Genomic DNA, 27,093 nt, shown 5'->3' on the forward strand with positions numbered 1-27,093 from the left:
GCAAATTATCTTTGTGTCTGAGATCAAGATGGACCATGTATGTATGTGACAAAATCTCACTTACAGTTATATATTTTACAAGACTTTATTTTGTTTTGGAAAGGTGAAAATTATATTATTACATTCCTAGGTATCTATCAGCTACAGTCATTTGAATGTAAAATATGTGTCAGTGTATGGGAATTTTACATTATCTACAAATATATACTCCATCAGCACACAGAATTACTCATCTGTGAAACATTCTTTCCTTCCTCTACATAGTATGGACGAGTTTCAGTTCAATGTACAATCAATTAACAAAAGGTAACTCTCATATTATAGAATACCGTGATACAGTGTTATTGTATAAATAATAACAAAGTTTTAAAAACAGCTTCTTCAGTGGTTTTTATTCAAATCTTATGCATTATGACTTCACTTCATTTAAAGTCTCACATGTGTGTCTACACACACACACACACACACACACACACACACACACACACACACACACACACACACACACACACGCACGCCACAAGTGTGGCCTTCTAAAATAAAAAGTAAATACATTTAAATCTTCACATTTTTACACACACAACCACATTCGTGTTTCCTGCAAATGTACAGTTTTGTAAACCTGAATTACTTCCATTGCAATCATAATTTATTTTACACAAACTGCATTCTAAGAGTTAGTTTTCAGGTTTTTGAGAATCCACTTGCAAGTTACTGTTTCAAACAGTCTTTTGTATTTTATGCAACATAATTGTACTGATTAGGATTGTCCTTATCACGCTCCATGTAGTCTCTGTCAATTAAAGATTCAATACGTTTCTTCAGATCAGCAGGCTGAAAAGAAACAACAAGATGTGAGATCTTTGTTTACCACGGTATACTTACAGGAAAGAAAGAAAAATTTAATTAAACAGATCCATGAATGTGTATTGATAATGGCCTCTTGACAAGAAGTATTGTTTTTCAATTACTCTGATTACAAGGCATTTCTAAAGATAATACGTCTATAAATCAATTTACTTTGTACAAAAACATTTCAACAAAAAAATGATTTGAAGCTGTTTCTGAACAAGACATTAACAATCTTGCAGTTCCTGAGTAATAGCTGATAAAAGAACCTTGTTCCAGCATGTGTTACCCCCCAAAGATGTCCTAAAAGTACATATTTTCCTACAAGTACATATCTGACAGAATGAAAATTATGTTCATATTCTTTATCAGGTATCACTAAACAGGTTTCTGTTGGTTGCTATAAAAATCCTTGAGTGTAAATATTCACAAGTGGTCATCCAAGAAAGAAGTAGCTAATAAAATCTGCACTTGAGCAATTCTTGAGCATTGCTCATAGTCTGAGGCCCTTAGCAGGTGGATTAACACACAACATTCAATTACAAGCTGCATGTTTTGTTACAGATTTGTTTAGCAAGTGTGAGAGAATCGCAGAGATTCTCATCAAAATCCGGAGAGAAATGCTACAAGAGAAGTTTCATTCTAAGCACATACGTTCCAAAAACAATAGGACTACCTATTTCATCCCGCATAAAACTTACGACATGAACCATGAAAAGAGAGAGAGAGAGAGAGAGAGAGAGAGAGAGAGAGAGAAATTTGAGATCATACAGAGTTACCAACTGTATTTCCACACACCATTCATAACTGAACAGGGAATTAAAGAAATTATAATGGTTTCCAAAGGAACCAAACAATGTAAAATGGCTTGTAGAGGTTATGATAAATATTTGTGTAAAATGTCCTTTCATTAACCATGCAAAACATTCCCACTGTCTGCTTTTGTCCTATTAAAAAACTTTTCTATTTTCTGAGTTTCCAGAGATTATTAATTCACTATATGGAAGGAAAGCGAATTCCTGCTTGATCTAAATTTCCTTAATTTGCTATTTGTGTGTACTAATTTTGTTAATTCACATAAGGCCCATTTAATTTATGTGTTGTTCTTAAATTAAAAAGACCTTAAAACACTGAATAGCACAAAATACTCTAATACTTAATGCCTGAACAATGTGTGCAAAGTATTAGGATCTCTGTGTAATTTGTGCAGTTGTTTGAACTAAGTCTGTAACTGAGGCACTTCCTTTTAGATTTTGTAATATCCAGAGAATATTTTAATAAATGGAGCTTATCCACACAAATTCCCAATGCTTTCTACTCTCTACATGTGGAAGTTAAGTATCCTCCTCTTTATTCTAAAAGCCTGCCCATATTCTGGTGAAACATTCAAGACATATTTATGTTTGATATATCTTTCATATCTTGGCTTGTCGCATACTTTCAGTAATAATGATAGTGTTTGGTAACTGTCTCTTCTTCACCCTAAATAATCTGGTCATAGGAAAATATAGCATTTGGAACAATACTGCGTAGTTTACGTGTCATTTGTGTGCCATATTTTCATTACAAACTGGGATACCTGTGCATCGTTTTCCTATAGTGGTCAGACAGAAGACCTAGTGTCAACAACGTTTCATATTTAGAAGAAATGCGTCGATACTTGAGTGGCTAACTTAAACGCATTACCTTATTAAAAGTTCAAAAAGAACCCAATCCCGCAAAAAGAACATCAAGCCCAATTACTTAAAAACTTCATATTTTTGTGTGATGTTTTCTGAAAGAGGATGGATCAAATATAAATAAACCTTTGTAAATTCTGTGTCTTTTCATCATGTCCAAGTTGTAGGCAAGGAGGTTACATAAGGAGGGATACACAGCAGGGCACGTGGAACAGCCATTCTACAACCAGCATCTACTGTTACGAAGAGAGAGGACAGCAACTCATTAAAATAAATTTTCTCATGAACAAGAATATTAGTACAATTGAAAATCATAGTTATGCTCACAGTTTGAAGAAACCACTCTTTATGAGATTGGGCAAAGTATAACAAGGTGATCAATTTTTCTAAAGTTATCTGAACAATGTAGCAGTGGCACATTTGTGAAATGGTTACTCAGTAAAAACACACTTTAAAATTGCAATTATTTCCCAAAACACATTATGTTCTAGATAATTTAGATAAATAAACATTGCGAGCCTGCAGCAATTTTTTTATACTTACAATGATCCCAGCATAATTAGACTTCTAGTTTTTTAAGCTGGGAGCAATTACAAAACTGATGTGTAAACAGTCAACTAAAATTTAGAAAATACATATGTAATTTATTTGGCAGCATTTACCTTCACTGGGAACTTTAGCTGATTGTACAACTCACTGATGAGCAAATTATGGCTGAGTGTTTTTCGCATCTTCATTATCCTAACAATAGCAGCATCAATCTGATATTGTCTGTCCTGGAAAACACGTTCTTCTGTGGCCTTCTGTTCTTCAGTCTGCAAAAGGTAACATTGAAGATCAGTTCCTTCTTACCAAACAGTAAATATTACACACAAGCTACATTTATTATATTATTCACCATTTCTTTACAGCAAATTCTAACATTAGTACTAAAACAGAAATGCCAGTTTCCATCATCACAGTTTTATCTTTCTCATGCAAATTACCCACATTCTATTTTATTACAGGAATTACAAGTAAAATCAATTACAGAGATGTGAAGAAAGTCTTTTTGAGGACAGCTAGTTGGTGGCAACACACAGGTCAGGCCGCTATTACACTAAAATTTCTTTGTCAAAGATTTTATCAAAGATGTAATCAAATATTCGTTAAATATATTTGACAAAGATCTTTGATGTAGCGCTAAAAAGGGGTATTACATTGTGATCATATTTTTCGTCAAAGTTCAAGATAGCTGACAACAACAACAACAACAACAACAACAACAACAACAACAACTACTTGTCATTGACCACAGCAGTTGCATGTATCACAATTGCACTGTGTGCACATGCGGAAGAGAAGCTGGGGGAAAAAAGGAAACACCTGGGTTAAGCCGTGGGTTTTACAACATGATAAAATCATTCAACAAAACTTGTTACGTGAGCTTATAGTGGAGGATGTCAAGTCGTACATCAATTACTTAAGAATGGATGAGCACACATTTCTGGATGTGCTCAGTGAAGTGTATCCTCATATCACAAAGCACAATACTCATTTAAGAACTGCTATATCTGCAGAAGACAGGCTCACTGTAACACTCCGATTCCTTGCTACAGGAGAGAGTTAGGTTAAGGTAGGCTAGGTCAGGTCAGGTCAGATCTCCAATCATTAATTTTGTATTCAGGATGCCTCACGTTGTAGTGCGCCTCATCAGTTTCGTACATCACTATTAATTTTGTAGTTGAGGTGCACACCAATTGTATTTACCAGCAATGTTTCTAAAAACACGACAGATGTCAGAACGCTGCAGCGATGCTAGCGCTCCACGTGGTAATACACTCCTGGAAATGGAAAAAAGAACACATTGACACCGGTGTGTCAGACCCACCATACTTGCTCCGGACACTGCGAGAGGGCTGTACAAGCAATGATCACACGCACGGCACAGCGGACACACCAGGAACCGCGGTATTGGCCGTCGAATGGCGCTAGCTGCGCAGCATTTGTGCACCACCGCCGTCAGTGTCGGCCAGTTTGCCGTGGCATACGGAGCTCCATCGCAGTCTTTAACACTGGTAGCATGCCGCGACAGCGTGGACGTGAACCGTATGTGCAGTTGACGGACTTTGAGCGAGGGCGTATAGTGGGCATGTGGGAGGCCGGGTGGACGTACCGCTGAATTGCTCAACACGTGGGGCGTGAGGTCTCCACAGTACATCGATGTTGTCGCCAGTGGTCGGCGGAAGGTGCACGTGCCCGTCGACCTGGGACCGGACCGCAGCGACGCACGGATGCACGCCAAGACCGTAGGATCCTACGCAGTGCAGTAGGGGACCGCACCGCCACTTCTCAGCAAATTAGGGACACTGTTGCTCCTGGGGTATCGGCGAGGACCATTCGCAACCGTCTCCATGAAGCTGGGCTACAGTCCCGCACACCGTTAGGCCGTCTTCCGCTCACGCCCCAACATCGTGCAGCCCGCCTCCAGTGGTGTCGCGACAGGCGTGAATGGAGGGACGAATGGAGACGTGTCGTCTTCAGCGATGAGAGTCGCTTCTGCCTTGGTGCCAATGATGGTCGTATGCGTGTTTGGTGCAGTGCAGGTGAGCGCCACAATCAGGACTGCATACGACCGAGGCACACAGAGCCAACACCCGGCATCATGGTGTGGGGAGCGATCTCCTACACTGGCCGTACACCACTGGTGATCGTCGAGAGGACACTGAATAGTGCACGGTACATCCAAACCGTCATCGAACCCATCGATCTACCATTCCTAGACCGACAAGGGAACTTGCTGTTCCAACAGGACAATGCACGTCCGCATGTATCCGGTGCCACCCAACGTGCTCTAGAAGGTGTAAGTCAACTACCCTGGCCAGCAAGATCTCCGGATGTGTCCCCCATTGAGCATGTTTGGGACTGGATGAAGCGTCGTCTCACGCGGTCTGCACGTCCAGCACGAACGCTGGTCCAACTGAGGCGCCAGGTGGAAATGGCATGGCAAGCCGTTCCACAGGACTACATACAGCATCTCTACGATCGTCTCCATGGGAGAATAGCAGCCTGCATTGCTGCGAAAGGTGGATATACACTGTACTAGTGCCGACATTGTGCATGCTCTGTTGCCTGTGTCTATGTGCCCGTGGTTCTGTCAGTGTGATCATGTGATGTATCTGACCCCAGGAATGTGTCAATAAAGTTTCCCCTTTCTGGGACAATGAATTCACGGTGTTCTTATTTCAATTTCCAGGAGTGTATGTCACATTGCAATGAACAGAAGACAAGCGACTTCTTTGAACAAATCTACAGCGAGGCCCTAGATTTGATAAAATATTTGATGTCATTTGACAAAGTTCCCTGTTACACCATCAAATTTCTTTGACAAAGATATTGGACAAAGAAATTTGATAGCGTAATACTGGCCTCACCACTGCAGGCTTTTGGCCTGGAGGAGGAAATATGACTTTTCAGGGCCAAGGCAGGGAAATCAATGTAAGTCTTAGCTCTCTTTTTCCTTATCTCAATAAATGCCTATTGCTCTCAAGAAGCCTTCACCAAAAATTTGGAAGCAAGTTTCAGCTAGGCACCCTCCAACTTCCATCACCACCTTTATTCAAACCTTTATCATTAAATCACTAGTAATGGCACTAAGATGGCTACCCTGTCAAAAAATTCCAGTGAACAATTTCAGAATATTTGAGTGGATATTAGAATTATTTGTGAATAGTGCCAATCTTAGAATATATACTGAAACAAACTGGTGATGATACCTTTTTTTTCTGTAGAATGTACAAATAACTCAACCATGTTACTGTTGTCACAATTTTTTTAGTGAGGGAAAGAGATGAAAGTAAGGTTGAAGGAAGTGATGCTGTTCGGGGTACAAACATAAAAGTCACCCAGATTTCATTGTCAGAAAGAGACAACAGGACAAGATCTGAGAAAAATAACTAATGAAAATATCAGCAAATATTTTACTTGCACATTCTACTGTCTTCCATGACTCTGTGTCAAGAGCAATCTTACTATTTTTTTCCTGAGTAGTTCCTTTTCTCTCAATATCATTATAACCAATACACAGAGTTAAAGAGGCTGATAAATGACAGCAAGTTCCAACACAAAATAATATGGTAGATTTTAATACTGAAGTAACACAAAAACTACAAATTATTATGTAGTGAGGAACCAGATTTTACACTAGAAATGACAGCAATCTTAAGTCAGTAGTTTTCGCCAAGAAGGACAATATATTCTATAAACATTACCCAGAAGAAACCAAAGAGAGAATGGACACGGAAATGATCTCACTAGACAAGAAGTACAAATTGTACATTATGAGAATTTGTACATGCTGGTGAGCAAAAAACAACCACCAGCTTAATAACATGTTGCCCCACCTCTGAAACACAATACAGCAACGATTCTATGTGACATGTATCTGATTAGTTAGTGGTAGGTTTCTGGAGATATGTGGCACTACTATCTCTACAACATGTCATACAATTTCTGTAAATTACAGGCCAGTAGTTTGCAGCAATGGAGCTGGCACTCAACAGCATGCCAGATGCACTACACTGGATTAAGCAAATCTGGTGGCTAAGACATCAGCACCAGTTCACTATCAAGTTCCTCAAACAAATGTAGGAAGTCTTTCGTCTTGTGACAAGGACATTTATCCTACAGGAATATGCCATTTGCCTTTATGGAAGTCATCAGTTTGAAGGGAGGCAGGTATTCTGCAGTAATGTTCACATAGTCCACAGATGTTGTGGTGCCTTCAGTTACTATCCACAGCTCAAGTGGAGGTCCAGGTGAAAGTCACACTTATTATAATACTGCTCGCACTGGCCTGAACCTGTGGCACCTTCGAGTTGAGAAAGTAAGAAGTGCAAGCTCATCACTTCAACAGAGCGTTTATTTATGTAACTATAAAATCAGACAGTCAACAGTATTATAAAAACATAGGTATGAAAATAAGTGCTCAGGACACCAATGTACAATATGCTGATCTTCCACATAGTGTATGTTTTGAGCTACCATTTGCTTGTATGGTGGCATATCTAGGAGCAACCATCAAACTAACATAACAATAAATGTTGTTTACTTGACCAGAAGATGTCTTTTCACTGATACACAACTAAATTTGATGATCCTGTGCCCACTGCAATCATAACTGACGATGTCATCAGATGAACATAAAAACATGTATGGGTTGTCAGCTGAGGAGCCCCACATTCAATAACGTGTGCTGACCAATATGCTCCGCAACACTTTTGCCAACACCAGCAATGTACTTTGTTGTCAGATGCGCCCTGATTGCTGCCTATCTTGCTTTACAGAGTGGACAAACCTCTGACGTCCACATCTTGTGATGACTCATGGATGTCCAACACCTTGCTGTCTATTTGTGGCTTCATCATCTTCCAACCACAGTCTGAGCTGCTGCTTCACAGCCTGTGCCATATTGATCCTTCCCACCAACACCAGCTTTTCTGAATTGCACAGGTGGGAACTTTCCCTGCAATATATCCTACTTTCCTGTAACCCTCCTAGCCTTAACCTTCGTTAGTCATTGTCCTCTCCCATCCAGCCCCTTCCCTGTTCCCATTCCAGCACTACACAGCCCTCATCCTCCATTGCACACAGTCTTTTTACTTCTCTCCTATTCTGCTATTCCCCCCCCCCCCCCCCCCCTCCTCACCTCTCTGCTCCAGACTGCAAACAGCTGCCCTGCCATCTTTCCACCTCATCCTTCCACCCTCCCCAACAGCATGACACTGTCTGCCACACCTACCCTACTATCCCTCCCCCTGCCCACCCCTGCATTCTCCTTACCCCCACCTAGTCACCATTCCCATCATGCGCTGGTACTGTGCTCGCAGTGTTGCCTCAGTTGCCTAAGACGGCTGTCGTGAGTGTGAGTTGCATTTACGTGAGTGTGTATGCGTGTGTTTGCCGTCTAATTATAACGAAGGCCTTATGGGCTGAAATCTATATTTGTGACAGTCTTTTTGTTGTGTCTATCTGCGGCTCAGCATCTCCGCTATATGGTGAGTAGCAACTTTCCTTTTCACAATATTGTTACATTCCATCCTGGATTTTCCACTGTTTGATTTCAACCACATTCCATAGGTGCTCACAACATTAGCTCAGGAACAACCGACTAGCTTTGCTGTTTCCGAGAAATATCATTACTGGGACTGACCTATAAAAATTTGTCCTCTGTCCAAGTCTCTCGTATGTCAGCGGATTTTCCCATTTGCAACCCATAATATCACTGGAATGATTTCCTATTTGTCTCTGCTCAACTTACATACTTTCCTTTTCCATGTCACATGTTTGCAATGTCACCAAGTGGTACTCATTCTAGTGGTAGATAGTGGTCACAATTTTTGGCTTATTACTGTAAACAAAGAGGAGGATATACCAGATTAAATTAAGAAAAAAAGCTTAGCATCTTAGAAAATGAATTTTATGTATAAAAAAGGTAGCAATTAAGAGAGGTACTTATATAATGCCTCCCACAAACCATGGGCCTTGCAGTCGGCGGGGAGGCTTGCATGCCTCTTCGATATGTACCGTAGGTGCAACCACAAGCTGAAAGCAAGGGAGGAACTACAGCCATAATTTTTTCCTGAGGGCATGCACACTACTGTACGGTCAAATGACGATGGCATCCTCTTGGGTAAAATATTCCTGAGGTAAAATAGTTCCCCGAGCAGAGACTACCCAGGAGGATGTTGTTGTTGTTTTTGTTGTTGTTGTTATGAGAAACAAAAGTAGCATTCTATGGATCAGAGCATGGAATGTCAGAGCTCTTAATCAAGCAGGTAGATTAGAAAATTTAAAAATGGAGATGGATAGGTTAAAGTTAGATACAGTGGGAGTTAATGAGGTTCAATGGTAGGAGGAACAGGACCTCAGGTCAGCTGAATAAAGGGTAATAAATACAAAATCATACGGGGGTAATGCAGGAGTATGTTTAATAATGAATAAGAAAATAGGAATGTGAAGAATCTACTATGAACAGCATACTGAATGTATTACTGTAACCAAGACAGACATAAAGCCCACACTCGCCACAGTAACAGTAGGAAAAGGGACAGAAGGAAAAATAGTAGGTGAATATGGACTGGGGGAAAGGAATGAAAGATGAAGCCGTCTGGTAGGATTTTGAACAGAGCATAATTTAATCATCACTAACACTTGCTTTAAGAGTAACGAACGAAGGTTGTACATGTGGCAGAGACCTGGAAACACTAGCAGGTTTCAGACTGATTATATAATGGTAAGAAAGAGATTTTGGAACCAGATTTTAAACTGTAAGACATTTCCAGGGGCAGATGTGGACTCTGACCAGTTTACTGGTTATGAGCTGTAGATTAAAACGGAAGAATTTGCAAAATGGTAGGAATTTAAGGAGATGGGACCCGAATAAACTGAAAGAACAGAGAGTTGTAGAGTGTTTCAGGAGCAGCATTACAGAATGATTGACAAGAACAGGGGAAAGGAATATGGTAGAAGAAGAATGGGTAGCTTTGAGAGATGAAATAGTGAAGGCAGCAGAGGATCAAGTAGATAAAAAGATGAGGACTATTAGAAATCTTTGGGTAACACAGAGATACTGAATTTAATTGATGAAAGGAGAAAATATAAAACTGCGGTGAATGAAGCAGGTGAAAGAATATAAACATTTAAAAAATGAGAGTGACAGGAAGAGCAAAACGGCTAATCAGGAATGGCTAGTGGACAAATGTAGGGATTTCGAAGCACATATCACTAGGGGAAAGAAAGATACTGCCTACAGGCGTGTTTAAGAGGCTTCTGGAGATAAGAGAACCACCTGTATGAATATCAAGAGCTCAGATGGAGAACCAGTACTATGCAAAGAAGGGAAAGCTGAAAGGTGGAAGGAGTATATAGAGGATCTATACAGGGGAAATTTACTTGAAGGCAATATTATAGCAATGAAAGAGGACACAGATGAAGGTAAGATGGGACATATGATACTGCATGAAGAATTTGACAAAGCATTGAAAGACCTAAGTCAAAACAAGGTCCTAAGAGTATACAACATTTCATTGGAACTACTGTATTGATAGCCTTTGGAGAATCAGCCATGACAATACTCTTCTATTTGCTAAATAACATGTATGAGACAGGCGAAATTCCTTCAGACTTCAAGAAGATTCCTATTCCAAAGAAAGTAGTTGCTGACAAGCGTGAAATTTACTGAACTGCCAGTTTAATGAATCATGGTTGCAAAATACTATCATGAATTCTTCACAGAAGAATGGAAAAACTGTTAGAAGCCGACCTTGGGGAAGATCAGTTTGGATTCCGGAGAAATGCAGGAACATGCAAGGCAATACTGACTCTCCGACTTCTCATACAGAAGATAGCTTAAGGAAAGGCAAACCTACGTTTATAGCATTTTTAGATCCAGCGAAAGCCTTTGACAATGTTGACTGGAATACTTTCTTTGAAATTCTGAAGGTAGCAGGGGTAAAATAAAGGGAGCAGAAGGCTATTTACAACTTGTACAGAAACCAGATGGCATATATAAGAGACAAGGGGGTGTGAAAAGAGAGGCAGTGGTTGAGAAGTGAATGAGAGCAGGTTGAAGACTATCCCTGATTTTATACAATCAGTACATTGAACAAGCAGTAAAGGGAACCAAGGAAAAATTTGCAGTAGTAATTAAAGATCAGGGAGAAGAAATAAAGACTGAGGTTTACTGACATTGTAATTATGTTGGGGACAGCAAAGTACGTGGAAGGGCAATTGAATGAAATGGGCAATGTCTTGGAAGGAGGATATAAGATGAGCATCACAAAAGCAAAAGAGGATAATGGAAAGTAGTTGAATCAAATCATGGTGATACCAAAAGAATGAGATAAGAAATGAGATACTTAAAGTAGCAGATGAGTTTTGCTATTTGGTCTGCAAAATAACTGATGATGGCCGAACAAAAGAGTATATAAAATGTAGACTGGCAATGGCAAGAAAAGCATTTCTAAAGAAGAGAAATTTGTTAACATCGAGTATAGGTTTAAGTGTCATTTCTGACAGTATTTGTATGGAGTGTAGACATGCATGAAAGTGGAACTTGGATGATAACTAGTTTAGAGAAGAGTAAAATAGAAGCTTCTGAAATGTGGTGCTACACTAGAATGCTGAAGATTAGATGGGCTGATCACGTAACTAATGAGGGGGATATTGTACAGAATACGGCAGAAAGGCAACCTGTGGTACAACCTGACTAGAAGAAGGGATCGGCTGGTAGGACACATTCCGTGACGTCAAGGGATTACCAGTTTAGTGCTGGAGGGAAGTGTGGGGGATAACAATCACAGAGGGAGACCAAAAGACTAATTCAGTAAGAAGTTGCAGTAGTTACTCAGGGATGAAGAGGCTTGCACATGATAGAGTAGTATGGACAGCTGCATCAAACCAGTCTTCAGTCTAAAGACCACAACAACACAACTTTTAGAAACAGCTAAAGATGTTATAGCAATGGAAAACCCAGGGTGGAATATAACAATAATATTGCTAAATATGATGTAGGTTGGTTGGTTGGTTGGTTTGGGGAAGGAGACCAGACAGCGTGGTCATCGGTCTCATCGGATTAGGGAAGGATTGGGAAGGAAGTCAGCCGCGCCCTTTCAGAGGAACCATCCCGGCATTTGCCTGGAGTGATTTAGGGAAATCACGGAAAACCTAAATCAGGATGGCCGGACGCGGGATTGAACCGTCGTCCTCCCGAATGCGATATGATGTAGGTATGAAGTGAACAAAAGAACATCTAACAGACTGGAGCGGAAGATATAATTATGAAGATAATGAATATGAAATGGAGTTAGGTGGGATGTGCACCAAACAAATGGATTGGCAACATACCAATGAAGTTTTTTTGGTTTCCAACAGATAATAAAACACAATTAATTTGAAAAGATATAGTTTCATGTCATTGCAACACAACTGATTTCATCTCCAGTGATCCATGTATTTCGTTTTGGTGTATATAATTCATTTTATATACACCACCTGTGGCACGGTAGGATACTGTCCTCCATCTATTCTGTACCCCAGTGGTACTATTGTCACATACTTTGTAGGAGAACCTCTGGTAGTTGGGTTCAGAAATCATAAGTAGAAATATCAGTAATAAAGAAAGTTAGCATCAGGCTTGGAGGAAGGCACTGATAGTGCAATGGTTAAATCTACTGCTTGCAGAAAGTAGATTGTTGGGTTTGAGTCCCAGTCTGGCACAGATTTTCAGTTTTCATATACTTTACACTGCAGGTTCAGCATATCTGAATGGTTAGCACTGATGCTGCTTCATGTCACTGTATATTTCGATGATTTGACTACAATCGATTCAGTTATTTCAATTCCGTCTATTTAATTCATTTAACATTTATCATTTTCTTGAAATTTTTCCCTATTCTTTAACAGTTGTCTCAGTCTGTTTCGTATGTTTATTTACTTTTCTCTTTTCACACCTGCAATTACTGGTGTTTGCCTAGTAATCTTTCTTAAATAATTGCCCTTTTTCCATATGGCCACATCATCTTCATTTTCTAAAACACTGAGGATTTTGTTTAATTTCATCCCATGTATATCCCGATTCTATAATAAGTGCTCATAATCTAGATTTCTCACTTACTTCCTGTATAATAAGACTTTGTTTTAAGGTTATTACCCACTTTTACTATCCATGTTACAAGTCTACGATCACTTGGAGTTTGAAAAAGGCTTACGATCATCATTTCCTGTGCAATTACATTGCTGTCTGATAAAATATAAATTTTAGTCCATTTCCTCCTAGACAAAAGTAGTTTCTATTTCGTTCCAGAATAAAGTGTTACAGATAAGTATCATGTCTCAGCAATTCCACTAATGTAAAAAAAAAGTGCTAGGCTGAAACAGCACACTGGTGACTTTGTAGTGGTGTAGATTGTGTAGAAGTGGAGGCAATCGTATGACACTCTCACTTACCTTAGTCACAGGACTGATGAGTTATGTGTGAGTCAGTTGGGTGGATAGAATTAGTGCAGTATAGTGGGTCAACATAGAGTCAAAACAGAATGGCAGAAAGGTGGTGGTGTATTTGGATGTGCCCATGATCAGATCATGAATGAAGCTGCCCAATTTGTTTGTGTACCATTCACTCACAAGCCATGTAACAAAGTCGTTAAAAGATCCTAAGTGACTGGGGATGGCAAAGTTTCACACCTTTTCTATTACAGCTTCAGACCCAACAGCAATTGGTTCTGTCGATGGAAAGCTGGTCCACCTCAAGCAGATTCTGAGAGAACAGTGTGAATGGAACTGCCTGCAATGGACATTTGGAGACTGGCATCTTACAAATGGCCATTACTCACAGTGGTTAATAAAACTGCACATCATCAACAGGCCAAACAACATAAAAAATGGACACTAGCAGTCTGGAGATGTATAGTTTGGCCCGATGAGCCACAATTTTTCCTCTTTACAAATGATGCAAGGCAATGACTGCACCAATGGCTCAATAAGACATTTAATCTGCTGTGCATGGACGTTATACTGCAGGCCAATGATAGTTCTGTGATGTTTTGTGGGACATGTATCATACCTGTACTGTGTCCCAATCATTCAGGTTACCATAAACATGAAGTTGGAAGTTTATTTTAACATTCTTTGTCACAAAGTGTTGAACTTTCTCTTACATCCTCATCATGAGTATGCTGTGCACACTCCTACCTTCATCCTATTGCACTTTCACTGGCCCACTAAATCACCAAATCTCAATATCAGTCTGTGCATGACAGCGCATGGTACCACTAAAAATTACCATTTTTTCAGGGCTTGTATCACGGGTTCTACTGATCACAGAGATAAAGGGTCAAGTGTTTTGGACAGTTTTTGACCTGGCGATCACTTATGTACCTATCAGAAGAACGGGCTTACTGTAGGTACCGTACAGTACAGGGTCAACATTTAACTATTACAAACTTCCTCCATCACAGGCATGTTGAGCAAATCGGATGGATATTTTGCACTAGACGTGGTCTACAGCAAACCTCAAGTGGTTTATAAAAGAATCAACTGATCTTGGGCAGTTCCTTCAAAACCCCAAAAAACTGAAGTAAATAAATTAACTGTCAAAACTTTACTGATGAATAAAATTCGTTACATACAAGCAGCACACACTGCTGTAACTTGGAAAAGAAGGGAACCAGCCAAAATATGCTCCTGTTGGAGCACCAAACAGGCAAATGTGTTCCTCTAAAAACACTGATCAAAAAAAGTGAGGAACTAGTTGTCTAAATCTTCATGTTGTGCTGAAAGAGAGTAGCAGTGAGACAGTGATAGGAGAGGAAGAGAGCTGGCCCAAGAAAATGAGAAAATGGCAGTGGGAGACAAAGAGAGAGGAGATACTGATGGTCAGTGAGAGAGAGTGACATGAAAAAAGAGGGATGGATAGAGGTAGAAGCAGCAGAAGCAAAACAAAGAGAAAACTGTGAAAATGAAAGAGAGAGATGAGTCGAGACTATATATAGGTTTGGGGGTGGGGGGTGGGGGAGGTCTCTATAATTAAGCCTATACCTGATTTTCCTCTTTAGTCTGTAATGAAATGTATGTCCTTATTTTAATTCCATTTGGACTTCATTTTTCCACTGTCTCTCTGATTACCTTACTACGTCCTTTTTCATATTATTTGACTATTATTGAACGCCTGTACACATTTAACTAGTTCCTGAACTTTTAGTGCTACTATGACATATGCTAATTATTTTTTTAATGATGCTGCTGCCATTTGACTGTAATAATTTTTATTTTATTCTTATATGATTTTCAAGTATAAAAACTTATTTGTATGTCATAAAACATCAGACTGGTATGAGGTACAAGTCCTTGTCAAAACAGCATATCTGGTCATATGGGCCAGATTTGCCATTATTAGAAGTGAGATCATCACTAAAATGCATAAATATATTGAAGACTTTCCTTTCTGGACCCCATAGCACATCTGTTACATGAAACTGCTAACCAATAATACTTGTTTAGTGTTCTCAAATCACATTTGAGCTACAGAGAGCAGCAATGAGAATCTGCAATATATTTAGGTGTTTTAGAGATATTCCCACTTTACTAATGACAGATCTGGCCTGTATGACCAAATATGCTTTTTCAACAAGGACTTATTTCATACCAGTCTGACGTCTTTTGACATATTAATAAGCTTTTATACTTGAAAATGGCCTAAGGGTGAAATCTTGATCATATAACAATAAAATACTAGTTATTAATCAAATGGCAGCAGTACCATTAAAAAAATTTACCATGACTGTGGTTCCAGCAAAATAAATAAATAAATTAATTAATTAATAAAATTATACACTGATTGTATCCTTCTTCTTCTTCTTTCTTATTCTTAAGTGGTCAGACTCATGGGGCCACACGAGTCAATGATTAAGGTTCTCCACCCAGTTAATTTCCTGCAATCCTCTTCCAGTTGTCACAGAATTCAGCAGTTGAAAGGCCTTTTTCACTATCCTCTCTTCCTAAATCTTCATATACGTCTTACGACATCTGGTCCACATCCAGAGAAAACTTTGACCACTAGTTTTTTTCATTCTAGCCATTTGGTCAACCAAGCTCTATGGTACTGCTTTAACCATCTCTGCTATGTTGGGCTGCTTCATGGTGGAAAACTGTCCACCCTTCAGATTCACTGTCGCTAATAAGACCATAGGTTTTCTTGAGGATCCACCTCTCAAAAGTAAAGAGCTGTTTTAGTTCTTATGTTTCTCAAGTGTGTCATTGATACAGAACAACAGAGAGTATGTAAGTCTTCTAGAATCTCAACTTGAGCCCTGTTGACACACTCCAGAAGAGTTCAGTAGTTAGCCAAGAAAACACATGCATCTATTATCAAGCAGGATTCTAATTTTAATCTCTGTTTCGCTTGATCTGTTTCTGACAGTATGGTTCCTCATATTTGAAATTATTGGCCCATTTATATTTATCGTCATGTATTTTTTGCCATTGCATTCCTCATAAATTTCTTCCCATCTGTTAGCAGATTAATTTGCTGGCACTATCTGATGAACGATAAGATTTGTTACACGCATATTTACAAGCTAAAAACTGTTACACGAACTTTTGCGCAATACAATTTTACAGAATAAAAACACACATCTTCCTTGGTTATCGACAGCAGTGCAAAAGATTATTTAAGGAGTGAGGCATAGTTTCTAAGTTCTCACTCTATCACCATGTACTGTGATTTTAAAGTATCAACTTTTAACTCAGTCTTGCTGCTGCTGTTGATAGATCAGTGTACAATATCACTAAAATATCATCAGTATAAGCTAATGAGTGTGCAAAAACTTGGAAGCCTGGAACAACGTAATTACTTACAAGGGGACTTACAGATTGACAATCTGCTATTTTCTTTATACTCATAGCATTTAAAGCGCAGTGCTCAGATATTAATTTTCAAAAAAGAACCCTCACAAAAATTCAGGAAAAAAAAGAAAAAAAATTGTAAAGTAACTGGTTCAAATCTCACTAGTAGCAACTTTTTTTACTCTATTTAAATTTCATATATATTAACAAGTGGAAATATTTAATCACAGTTCTTTAATAAAGATAATATCTTTTTATTTTTAATTATTAATTGCATGAAAAATGTGTGTGTTCACAATTAATTCAAATTTTGTATAAGAATGAGGAGCATTGAACAGAAAGTGAAATAAGGTTTTATTTGTAGATACTGAACAGTATTATTACTGTACAAAATTTTAATTAATTTTCATACAATCAGTAATTAAAAATAAAAGATGTTTTATTAAAAATTACAATTTAATATCTATTGATTAACATTTCCATTTTATAATTGATATATAATTTAAATAACAGTAACAAAGAAGTTGTTAATAACAAGAACCTGACTGACTTCACGATTACCAGACCCGTACGTTATGCATTCAGTAAGCTACTGGCAATTACGTCAATGAGGTCAAAATTTTCTCTGCTTAGAAAGTATTCCAAAATATTCATGTATGTTCCTTTTTTTAGAAATACATTGTACTATTTTAGGAAATTCACATATGGGCACTGACCTCCAAATCATGTACGAATGTAGGGAACGGAAAGGGGCAGAAAAGCCCGCAAGGTTCCCTTTTTGGTTTAATCTTCACTTCTGTATCTGACACAGAGAGAAACTCTGGAATATCTTGGTATTAGTCTGTGGGTATTTTAGGCAAGAGGTCTATCCGTAGCCTTTAGATGTTCAGATAATTTTTCGTCCTCTATAGACATTCTTTAGCTGTCATATTGGTAAGAGTGGGAAGGAGATGCACAGGCTCATGAAAGTCCTCTTGTCCTTCTTCAACTAGAGCTTTAACAAACCTCATTTTTCTCTTCTCAAAGTAGCTGTTCTTTTGCCTTACACCTTCTGTGTTTCCTTTTTTATCTTTACCTTACTTTACTGAACCACATTCGATTTAGGTTTACTTGTTTTAATGTAATTTTTGTAATATATCTTCGTAAGAGTCCAGATATTTTTTAAATCAAACAATGGAAAATCCAGGATGGAGTGTAATATTATGAAAAGGAAGTTGCTACTTGCCATACAGCAGAGATGCTGAATCGCAGACAGGCACAACAAAAAGACTGTTACAAATATAGCTTTCGGCCAGTAAGGCATTCGTCAAAATTAGATGATAGACACACACACTACACAAACGCAACTCATACACATGACTGCAGTCTCGGGCAACTGAGGCCACATTGGGAGTAGCAGCACCAGTGCACAATGCTGCTTGCAGTGTGGCCTCAGTTGCCCGAGACTGCAATCGTGTGTATGTGTTGTGTTTGTGTAGTGTGTATGTGTGCGTCTGTCGTATAATTTTGACAAAGGCCTTTCTGGCCAAAAGCTACATCTGTGACAGTCTTTTTATTGTACCTATCTGTGACTCAGAATCTCCGCTATTTGGTGAATAGCAACTTTCCAGATATTTTTAGTTTTTCATAATTTGTACTGTAGCTCATTTAGGTATCAAAATGATTTGCCTAATTTATTCCAAATGTGCCTTATATCTTCTTGTACAATAACTTATCACAGTTAAATTCGTAACTTCTGAACCACCTTCAGTTCCCACTGAACACTCGAATATATGGTGACTAGAAAATCAGAGCTACATTCCACACCTCTTTCTGATGCTGACTACATTTAGTAACCAGTTTTTGTTTTGTTATTCAATGGCAATGTGATCAATCTGATTAACTGTTCTCCCATCTAGAGAGATTCACGTTTCTTTGCAGAATATTGTCCTATTACAACTATACTGTACCAATGATAACGTGCTTTTTGAGGTGCCAAAATAGATTTAACTTATACCACTCTCATTAGTTTCATCTTTCCTTCTTTTCTGACCGTACCTACGAAAATAGGTCCTCACCACCAATTTTTGCACACACATCTCCTGTCATTATTATTATTATTATTATTATTATTACTACTACTACCTTGTAATAAAAACTGTCTTTAATAATGCCGTTGCTTTCTTGAGTAGAAACATAACAATTTTTGTTTACCCAGATTTAAAAAAAACACCTCATTCTAGTATTTGTTGTTGTTGTGGTCTTCAGTCCTGAGACTGGTTTGATGCAGCTCTCCATGCTACTCTATCCTGTGCAAGCTTTTTCATCTCCCAGTACCTACTGCAACCTACATCCTTCTGAATCTGCTTAGTGTATTCATCTCTTGGTCTCCCTCTACGATTTTTACCCTCCACGCTGCCCTCCAATACTAAATTGGTGATCCCTTGATGCCTCAGAACATGTCCTACCAACCGATCCCTTCTTCTGGTCAAGTTGTGCCACAAACTTCTCTTCTCCCCAATCCTATTCAATACTTCCTCATTAGTTATGTGATCTACCCATCTAATCTTCAGCATTCTTCTGTAGCACCACATTTCGAAAGCTATTCTCTTCTTGTCCAAACTATTTATCGTCCATGTTTCACTTCCATACATGGCTACACTCCATACGAATACTTTCAGAAATGACATCCTGACACTTAAATCAATACTGGATGTTAAGAAATTTCTCTTCTTCAGAAACGCTTTCCTTGCCATTGCCAGCCTACATTTTATATCCTCTCTACTTCGACCATCATCAGTTATTTTGCTCCCCAAATAGCAAAACTCCTTTACTACTTTAAGTGCCTCATTTCCTAATCTAATTCCCTCAGCATCACCCGACTTAATTAGACTACATTCCATTATCCTTGTTTTGCTTTTGTTGATGTTCATCTTATATCCTCCTTTCAAGACACTGTCCATTCCATTCAACTGCTCTTCCAAGTCCTTTGCTGTCTCTGACAGAATTACAATGTCATCGGCGAACCTCAAAGTTTTTATTTCTTCTCCATGAATTTTAATACCTACTCCAAATTTTTCTTTTGTTTCCTTTACTGCTTGCTCAATATACAGATTGAACAACATCGGAGAGAGGCTACAACCCTGTCTTACTCCCTTCCCAACCACTGCTTCCCTTTCATGTCCCTCGACTCTTATAACTGCCATCTGGTTCCTGTACAAATTGTAAATAGCCTTTCGCTCCCTGTATTTTACCCCTGCCACCTTCAGAATTTGAAAGAGAGTATTCCAGTCAACATTGTCAAAAGCTTTCTCTAAGTCTACAAATGCTAGAAACGTAGGTTTGCCTTTCCTTAATCTTTCTTCTAAGATAAGTCTTAAGGTCAGTATTGCCTCACGTGTTCCAGTGTTTCTACGGAATCCAAACTGATCTTCCCCGAGGCTGGCTTCTACTAGTTTTTCCATTCGTCTGTAAAGAATTCGTGTTAGTATTTTGCAGCTGTGACTTATTAAGCTGATAGTTCGGTAATTTTCACATCTGTCAACACCTGCTTTCTTTGGGATTGGAATTATTATATTCTTCTTGAAGTCTGAGGGTATTTCGCCTGTTTCATACATCTTGCTCACCAGATGGTAGAGTTTTGTCAGGACTGGCTCTCCCACGGCCGTCAGTAGTTCCAATGGAATATTGTCTACTCCGGGGGCCTTGTTTCGGCTCAGGTCTTTCAGTGCTCTGTCAAACTCTTCACGCAGTATCATATCTCCCATTTCATCTTCATCTACATCCTCTTCCATTTCCATAATATTGTCCTCAAGTACATCGCCCTTGTATAGACCCTCTATATACTCCTTCCACCTTTCTGCTTTCCCTTCTTTGCTTAGAACTGGGTTTCCATCTGAGCTCTTGATATTCATACAAGTCGTTCTCTTATCTCCAAATGTCTCTTTAATTTTCCTGTAGGCGGTATCTATCTTACCCCTAGTGAGATAGGCCTCTACATCCTTACATTTGTCCTCTAGCCATCCCTGCTTAGCCATTCTGCACTTCCTGTCGATCTCATTTGTGAGATGTTTGTATTCCTTTTTGCCTGTTTCACTTAATGCATTTTTATATTTTCTCCTTTCATCAATTAAATTCAATATTTCTTCTGTTACCCAAGGATTTCTACTAGCCCTCGTCTTTTTACCTACTTGATCCTCTGCTGCCTTCACTACTTCATCCCTCAAAGCTACCCATTCTTCTTCTACTGTATTTATTTCCCCCATTCCTGTCAATTGCTCCCTTATGCTCTCCCTGAATCTCTGTACAACCTCTGGTTCTTTTAGTTTATCCAGGTCCCATCTCCTTAAATTCCCACCTTTTTGCAGTTTCTTCAGTTTTAATCTACAGGTCATAACCAATAGATTGTGGTCAGAGTCCACATCTGCCCCTGGAAATGTCTTGCAATTTAAAACCTGGTTCCTAAATCTCTGTCTTACCATAATATAATATATCTGATACCCTTTAGTATCTCCAGGGTTCTTCCATGTATACAACCTTCTTGCATGATTCTTAAACCAAGTGTTAGTTATGATTATGTTGTGCTCTGTGCAAAATTCTACCAGGCGGCTTCCTCTTTCATTTCTGTCCCCCAATCCATATTCACCTACTATGTTTCCTTCTCTCCCTTTTCCTACACTCGAATTCCAGTCACCCATGACTATTAAATTTTCGTCTCCCTTCACAATCTGAATAATTTCTTTTATTTCATCATACATTTCTTCAATTTCTTCGTCATCTGCAGAGCTAGTTGGCATATAAACTTGTACTACTGTAGTAGGTGTGGGCTTCGTATCTATCTTGGCCACAATAATGCGTTCACTATGCTGTTTGTAGTAGCTTACCCGCATTCCTATTTTCCTATTCATTATTAAACCTACTCCTGCATTACCCCTATTTGATTTTGTGTTTATAACCCTGTAGTCACCTGACCAGAAGTCTTGTTCCTCCTGCCACCGAACTTCACTAATTCCCACTATATCTAACTTCAACCTATCCATTTCCCTTTTTAAATTTTCTAACCTACCTGCCCGATTAAGGGATCTGACATTCCACGCTCCGATCTGTAGAACGCCAGTTTTCTTTCTCCTGATAACGACATCCTCTTGAGTAGTCCCCGCCCGGAGATCCGAATGGGGGACTATTTTACCTCCGGAATATTTTACCCAAGAGGACGCCACCATCATGTAATCATACAGTAAAGCTGCATGCCCTCGGGAAAAATTACGGCTGTAGTTTCCCCTTGCTTTCAGCCGTTCGCAGTACCAGCACAGCAAGGCCGTTTTGGTTATTGTTACAAGGCCAGATCAGTCAATCATCCAGACTGTTGCCCTTGCAACTACTGAAAAGGCTGCTGCCCCTCTTCAGGAACCACACGTTTGTCTGGCCTCTCAACAGATACCCCTCCGTTGTGGTTGCACCTACGGTACGGCGATCTGTATCGCTGAGGCACGCAAGCCTCCCCACCAACGGCAAGGTCCATGGTTCTAGTATTTATAGATCTAAAATCCAACATTTATTTCCCACATGCAATTTTCTGATGAGGATCCATGAAACAAAACTGAGTTTTCTACTTCTACTAAATCCATTTGAGATCACCTTATCACTATAGTAGTGTGCATGTACGAAGGTGGCTATGTGATACATTCTGTGCAGAGACAGATGGCATGCGCTCTGTCTGTCTCATACCCCACAGTCCAGCGCCATTGCCTACCCTGATAAATGGCAACACTAGGGCGACTGCTACACTGGGACACTGTTTCTGCTTCTGACTCTCTCATGTAGAATTTATATGCTCGGAAAACTGTAGATGACCCTACTTAACATAATACTTCTTGTGTTTATTTTATGCCCCCATAATAAACACTACAGTGGTTAAGCAACCTCAGCATACCTAAACTAATATGAAAATCAATGGTAAATGTTGTACATGCAACCCAAAGTGCTCGCTATGGGAGGATGTGGCAGAGTGATGCTACTGACCGGAGCATCACATGGTACACAGTGCACACAACTATAGATCTAGCACATATTTATCAACTTCTCTTGTCAAACTCACTAATGCTCTGATCTATCAACAAAGATATTCAATTCATGAAAATAAAACAACTGGATTGACGAAAAAAAAATCTACTCATCAAATGGTGGGAAAAAAAACACTTCTATATGAGGATATTTATTGTTAAAGAGTCAGAATTTGGTGACAATATACATCAATATACATCAACATGTCTTGTTAGGGGGTTAGGTTTTTTTTTTAACGTCCCGTCGACAACAAGGTCATTAGAGACAGAGCGCAAGCTCGGGTTAGGGAAGGATGGGGAAGGAAATTGGCCGTGCCCTTTCAAAGGAACCATCCCGGCATTTGCCTGAAATGATTTAGTGAAATCACGGAAAACCTAAATCAGAATGGCTGGAGACGGGATTGAACGGTCGTCCTCCCGAATGCGAGTCCAGTGTGCTAACCACTGCGCCACCTCGCTCGGTGTGTCTTGTCCATGTCCTATTTTTCTATGTAGTCCCCATCATGTTCTATGGCCATATGTCAATGTCGTGGAAGAGCACGTATTCCCTGCTAGTAAAAGCTCATCATTTAGGTGTAGCAATGTTTTCACTGCATGACTGACACCCTCTTCAAAGTGTGTTACCCATAGAGAATCTTTAAGCAGCCCAAAGAGATGGATGTCTGAGGGTGCCAGGTCTGGGCAGAAGAGTGGATGAGGCAATGATGTCCAACCCAATTTGGCAATGTGTTCCCGGGTTCTCAGACTTGTGTGTGGGCATGCATTATCATGTTGGAGCAAGATTTCTGCTCGATTCTTATCCTATCGAACACGTTGGAAATGGTTCTTGAGTTTATTTAGAGTCTTCATGTACGCCTCTGAATTGATGGTTGACTCTCATGGCATCACATCAATGAGAATGACAACATCACAATCCCAGGAGACTGTCACCATGACTTTTTTGGCAGAAGGGGTTGTCTTGAATTTCTTCTTTTGTGGTAAATGAGGACGATGCCACTCCATGGACTGCCTTTTTGTTTCCAGCGAAAGTGGTGCACTCAGTTTTCATCCCCTGTAATGATCCATGACAGAAAGGAGTCTCCATCGGTCTCAAACTGTTCCAACAATTCAGATGAAAAGTCCTTTTTTTTTAAATCTTGTGGTTTGCTGTGAGCATTTGTGAAACCCACTGTGAGCACCTCTTTGAATATCCGAAAGTCTTGGTCATTGCAGACACACTTCCAACACTGACTGACAACTGTAGAACCAATTGTTGGGTTGTGATGTGCCGGTCGGAATGAATAATGGCGCTTCTTCTTCTTTTTTTAACAACCCTCGTAAGTTATGGAAATGTGCAAGCTTCCAGAGGCAATTCTTCCTCCACCTGGCAATAGGGGAAGGAAAAGAGATGAAGGAAAAGGACTGGAGAGGTATTTTCCATAATTTGCCCCATTTCATAAACCTCAGCAGGCCTTTTTCTTCATCTCTCTTCCTTCCGCTTCAACCCCTCTGTCAGAAGAAGGAGTCACTGGCTCTGGAAGCTTGCACATTTTCTTAACTTTGGATGTCCTGTTGTCACTATAGAGTAGATTTTTTATATATAATGCTATATCAGAAAAGCTCTGCTTGGTGGAAGTTTCTTACGCTTTAGGTTTCTGACTACAGCCTAGATGGCTGTCCATCACATTACTTGTGTTGGTATCCTACATTACGTTCTAAACTCATAGGTCCTAGTATAAAATTGGTATCATCATGGAGGGCATATATTTGTGCTCAAGAGTTTTAATCTCCTGTATCAGTTGCACTCAACAGGCTGGGAGCCTGACCTACCACTTGTTTATTCTTCGAGTTCCTTCTCCTCCCCTGTGAGCAGGTAACTGCCTATACAAGGCAGTATGGGACAGCACTTTGATAGTATAACTTATTCAACATGTCACAACATTGTCACTGGACTTTGTGGTATTTGTTAGAAGTTACCTTGGCTCAAATGACTATCCCAACACACTCATAATGGTGCTGCCTCAGTTCTGGGCTGCCTATTAGGGTTCCCCTTATTCCTAACTAACCACAATATCTGTCTTACACTTAATTTTTGAACAGATTACTGCAGTAAGTTCTATAGGTTCTGATGTTCTATGAGAAGTGTACTAACTGTGTTAAGATTTTAATCACAATCCATTATTCGATACTTTAAAATATTTGACAATGAGCACTGCACTTTTACTATTTTTTCCTATACTGGCTCATCTGAAACCAAATTTGCATATTGTGACAAGGCAAATAAAACATTAATAATGAATATTAGAAGAAACAAAGGGTGTAACAGATAAAACTTTGGTGTACCATACCCAACTGCTTCAAATTCAAGAGTGCGTATCGTTAAGTGATGGTGTCGCATTATGTTGGCGAGATAAGAACTTTAATAGTTGAAGTAGTAATACTGTAAAAAATTGATCAAACTACTACACATTCTTCTGTGGTTCCTCTTTAAGGCCTCTCCCACACTACAAGCATTATCATCAAGATTTGTATACACATAGTTATAATCAGACTACATATAACGATTTAATGAATACAATATGATTCACTTACAGTTTCCTTCATCTGAATCTGATTGATTTTTATTCGGAAAAGTTTGTTGGAGAAATCCTTGTTAAACTGGAACTTATCAGTGTCTTCCACATCTCGTCCTCTTGGTTGTTTCTGCAGTACTCGTGCTTTACCACATGCCAGGGACTGCAACGTCCGACGCAGCTCAATATCCTGAACAAACAAATTGAAGTCGGGACATTTTAAACATCACATTTATCTGTCAAATAAATGCAATAGTGAATTAAACTAATTTTAATTTTATCATTATCCATATTCAGTAAACTGAGAGAAAGAGACAGCTATGCATAATTAAGAAAATAAAAGTTACTCTGAATTATAGAATACAGAACAGAGCCTTGATGCTAAACCATAACACTGAAATAATGCAAAAGTGATATTTGTTAGTAACTTTTAAGTTCACCTCGTGTCAAATTAATAAAAACCTGGACTTTCTTTCCATTGTTTGTGATCAATTTAAGCAGCATTAGTCTGAGAGAAATACATTTGTTTCACATCATCTGCAGCTAGTCAGTATGAGTTGTTCCACATAGTCTAGTCAGTCTAGGAAAGAAAATATTGTGAGGAAAATAAAAAGGTCAATCAAAGATTTGAAGAATAATAAAAATTTCTACATTCCTGAACACTTACTTTTATATATCTTTCAGTTGTCTACACCAGTTCATTCTCTCAAACAATTTAGTGAGGACTGCATTACAAACATTACTTAGATACCGTCTCCTTCAATGACCCAAACCAATGAATTGTTGTTTTGTTGTGGTAGGACAAGACACCACACTCACCTTACTTCAAATGTTGAATCTCTCATTCCCAGTTTAGAGAGTATGGTGTACCTGAACTGCAAAACTTTCCCACTTGTGTAAGATATTAAAGATGGCTGCTGGTCTATTTCCAAGAGTACACTGAATATGCTAGCAGATACAACACACATCTATTCAACTGTACAAGACATGAAACCCAAATCTTTAAAAGTGGACACTGTTGGAGAGACAGACCAACTTCCAACGTGAAGAAAATTTGACAAACCAGTAAAAGACTATAGTGAAGAGAGAGTCCCCAGTTTGAAATTGGCAAAACAATCATCACATGGAAATTTTTACGTTACACTTCTATAGGCCGACAGCAACTGAATTCTATGTACATCACAACAATGGAGGCCTATCCACCACCTCAAATAGCTAAAACATCAAAAAATAGATAAAAATATGGCAGATTGAAAGTACTGGCTGGGAGCATAAGGTCAATTCTGCAACTGGTCATGTTCTTTTGTTTTAAACTGCCATTTAGAAGCCTTTTGTTCCATCTTCAATTGTAAAAACATGCTGCTACCACAGAATCACTTCCACTATGGCCAACACCAAAGTAACATTATATCAAAACAAAGACCCTGTCACTATTCAACACTGCTGTATGGTATCAGCGCATAGTGTTCGTTTGTAGAGAGGGCTTCCACTTTCCTTGGGTATATTCCTGTTCTTTTTTAAGACTCACAACAGAACCGCCACGTTGAAATATGCTGTGTTTTTTCCACTGTTACCAAACTGCAAAAATGT

The 27,093-nt window shown here is 39.1% G+C and overlaps 1 protein-coding gene across 1 annotated transcript in view; it reads right to left on the reverse strand.

The window, feature by feature from the left end:
* Positions 1 to 364: 364 nt before the first annotated feature.
* The window catches only part of LOC126477717 (cullin-4A), a 109,947-nt gene continuing 83,218 nt past the window's right edge, over positions 365 to 27,093 (reverse strand). The window contains exons 12-14 of the mRNA XM_050103640.1: positions 25,523 to 25,693; positions 3,191 to 3,343; positions 365 to 834 (exon numbers count right to left, since the gene is read on the reverse strand). Of these exons, the coding sequence (XP_049959597.1) occupies positions 739 to 834; positions 3,191 to 3,343; positions 25,523 to 25,693 (420 nt within the window). The 3' untranslated portion in view covers positions 365 to 738. The remainder of the gene's footprint in view (positions 835 to 3,190; positions 3,344 to 25,522; positions 25,694 to 27,093) is intronic.

This window comes from Schistocerca serialis, chromosome 1 (assembly GCF_023864345.2).
Source record: "Schistocerca serialis cubense isolate TAMUIC-IGC-003099 chromosome 1, iqSchSeri2.2, whole genome shotgun sequence".
NCBI classification, from domain to species: Eukaryota; Metazoa; Arthropoda; class Insecta; order Orthoptera; family Acrididae; genus Schistocerca; species Schistocerca serialis.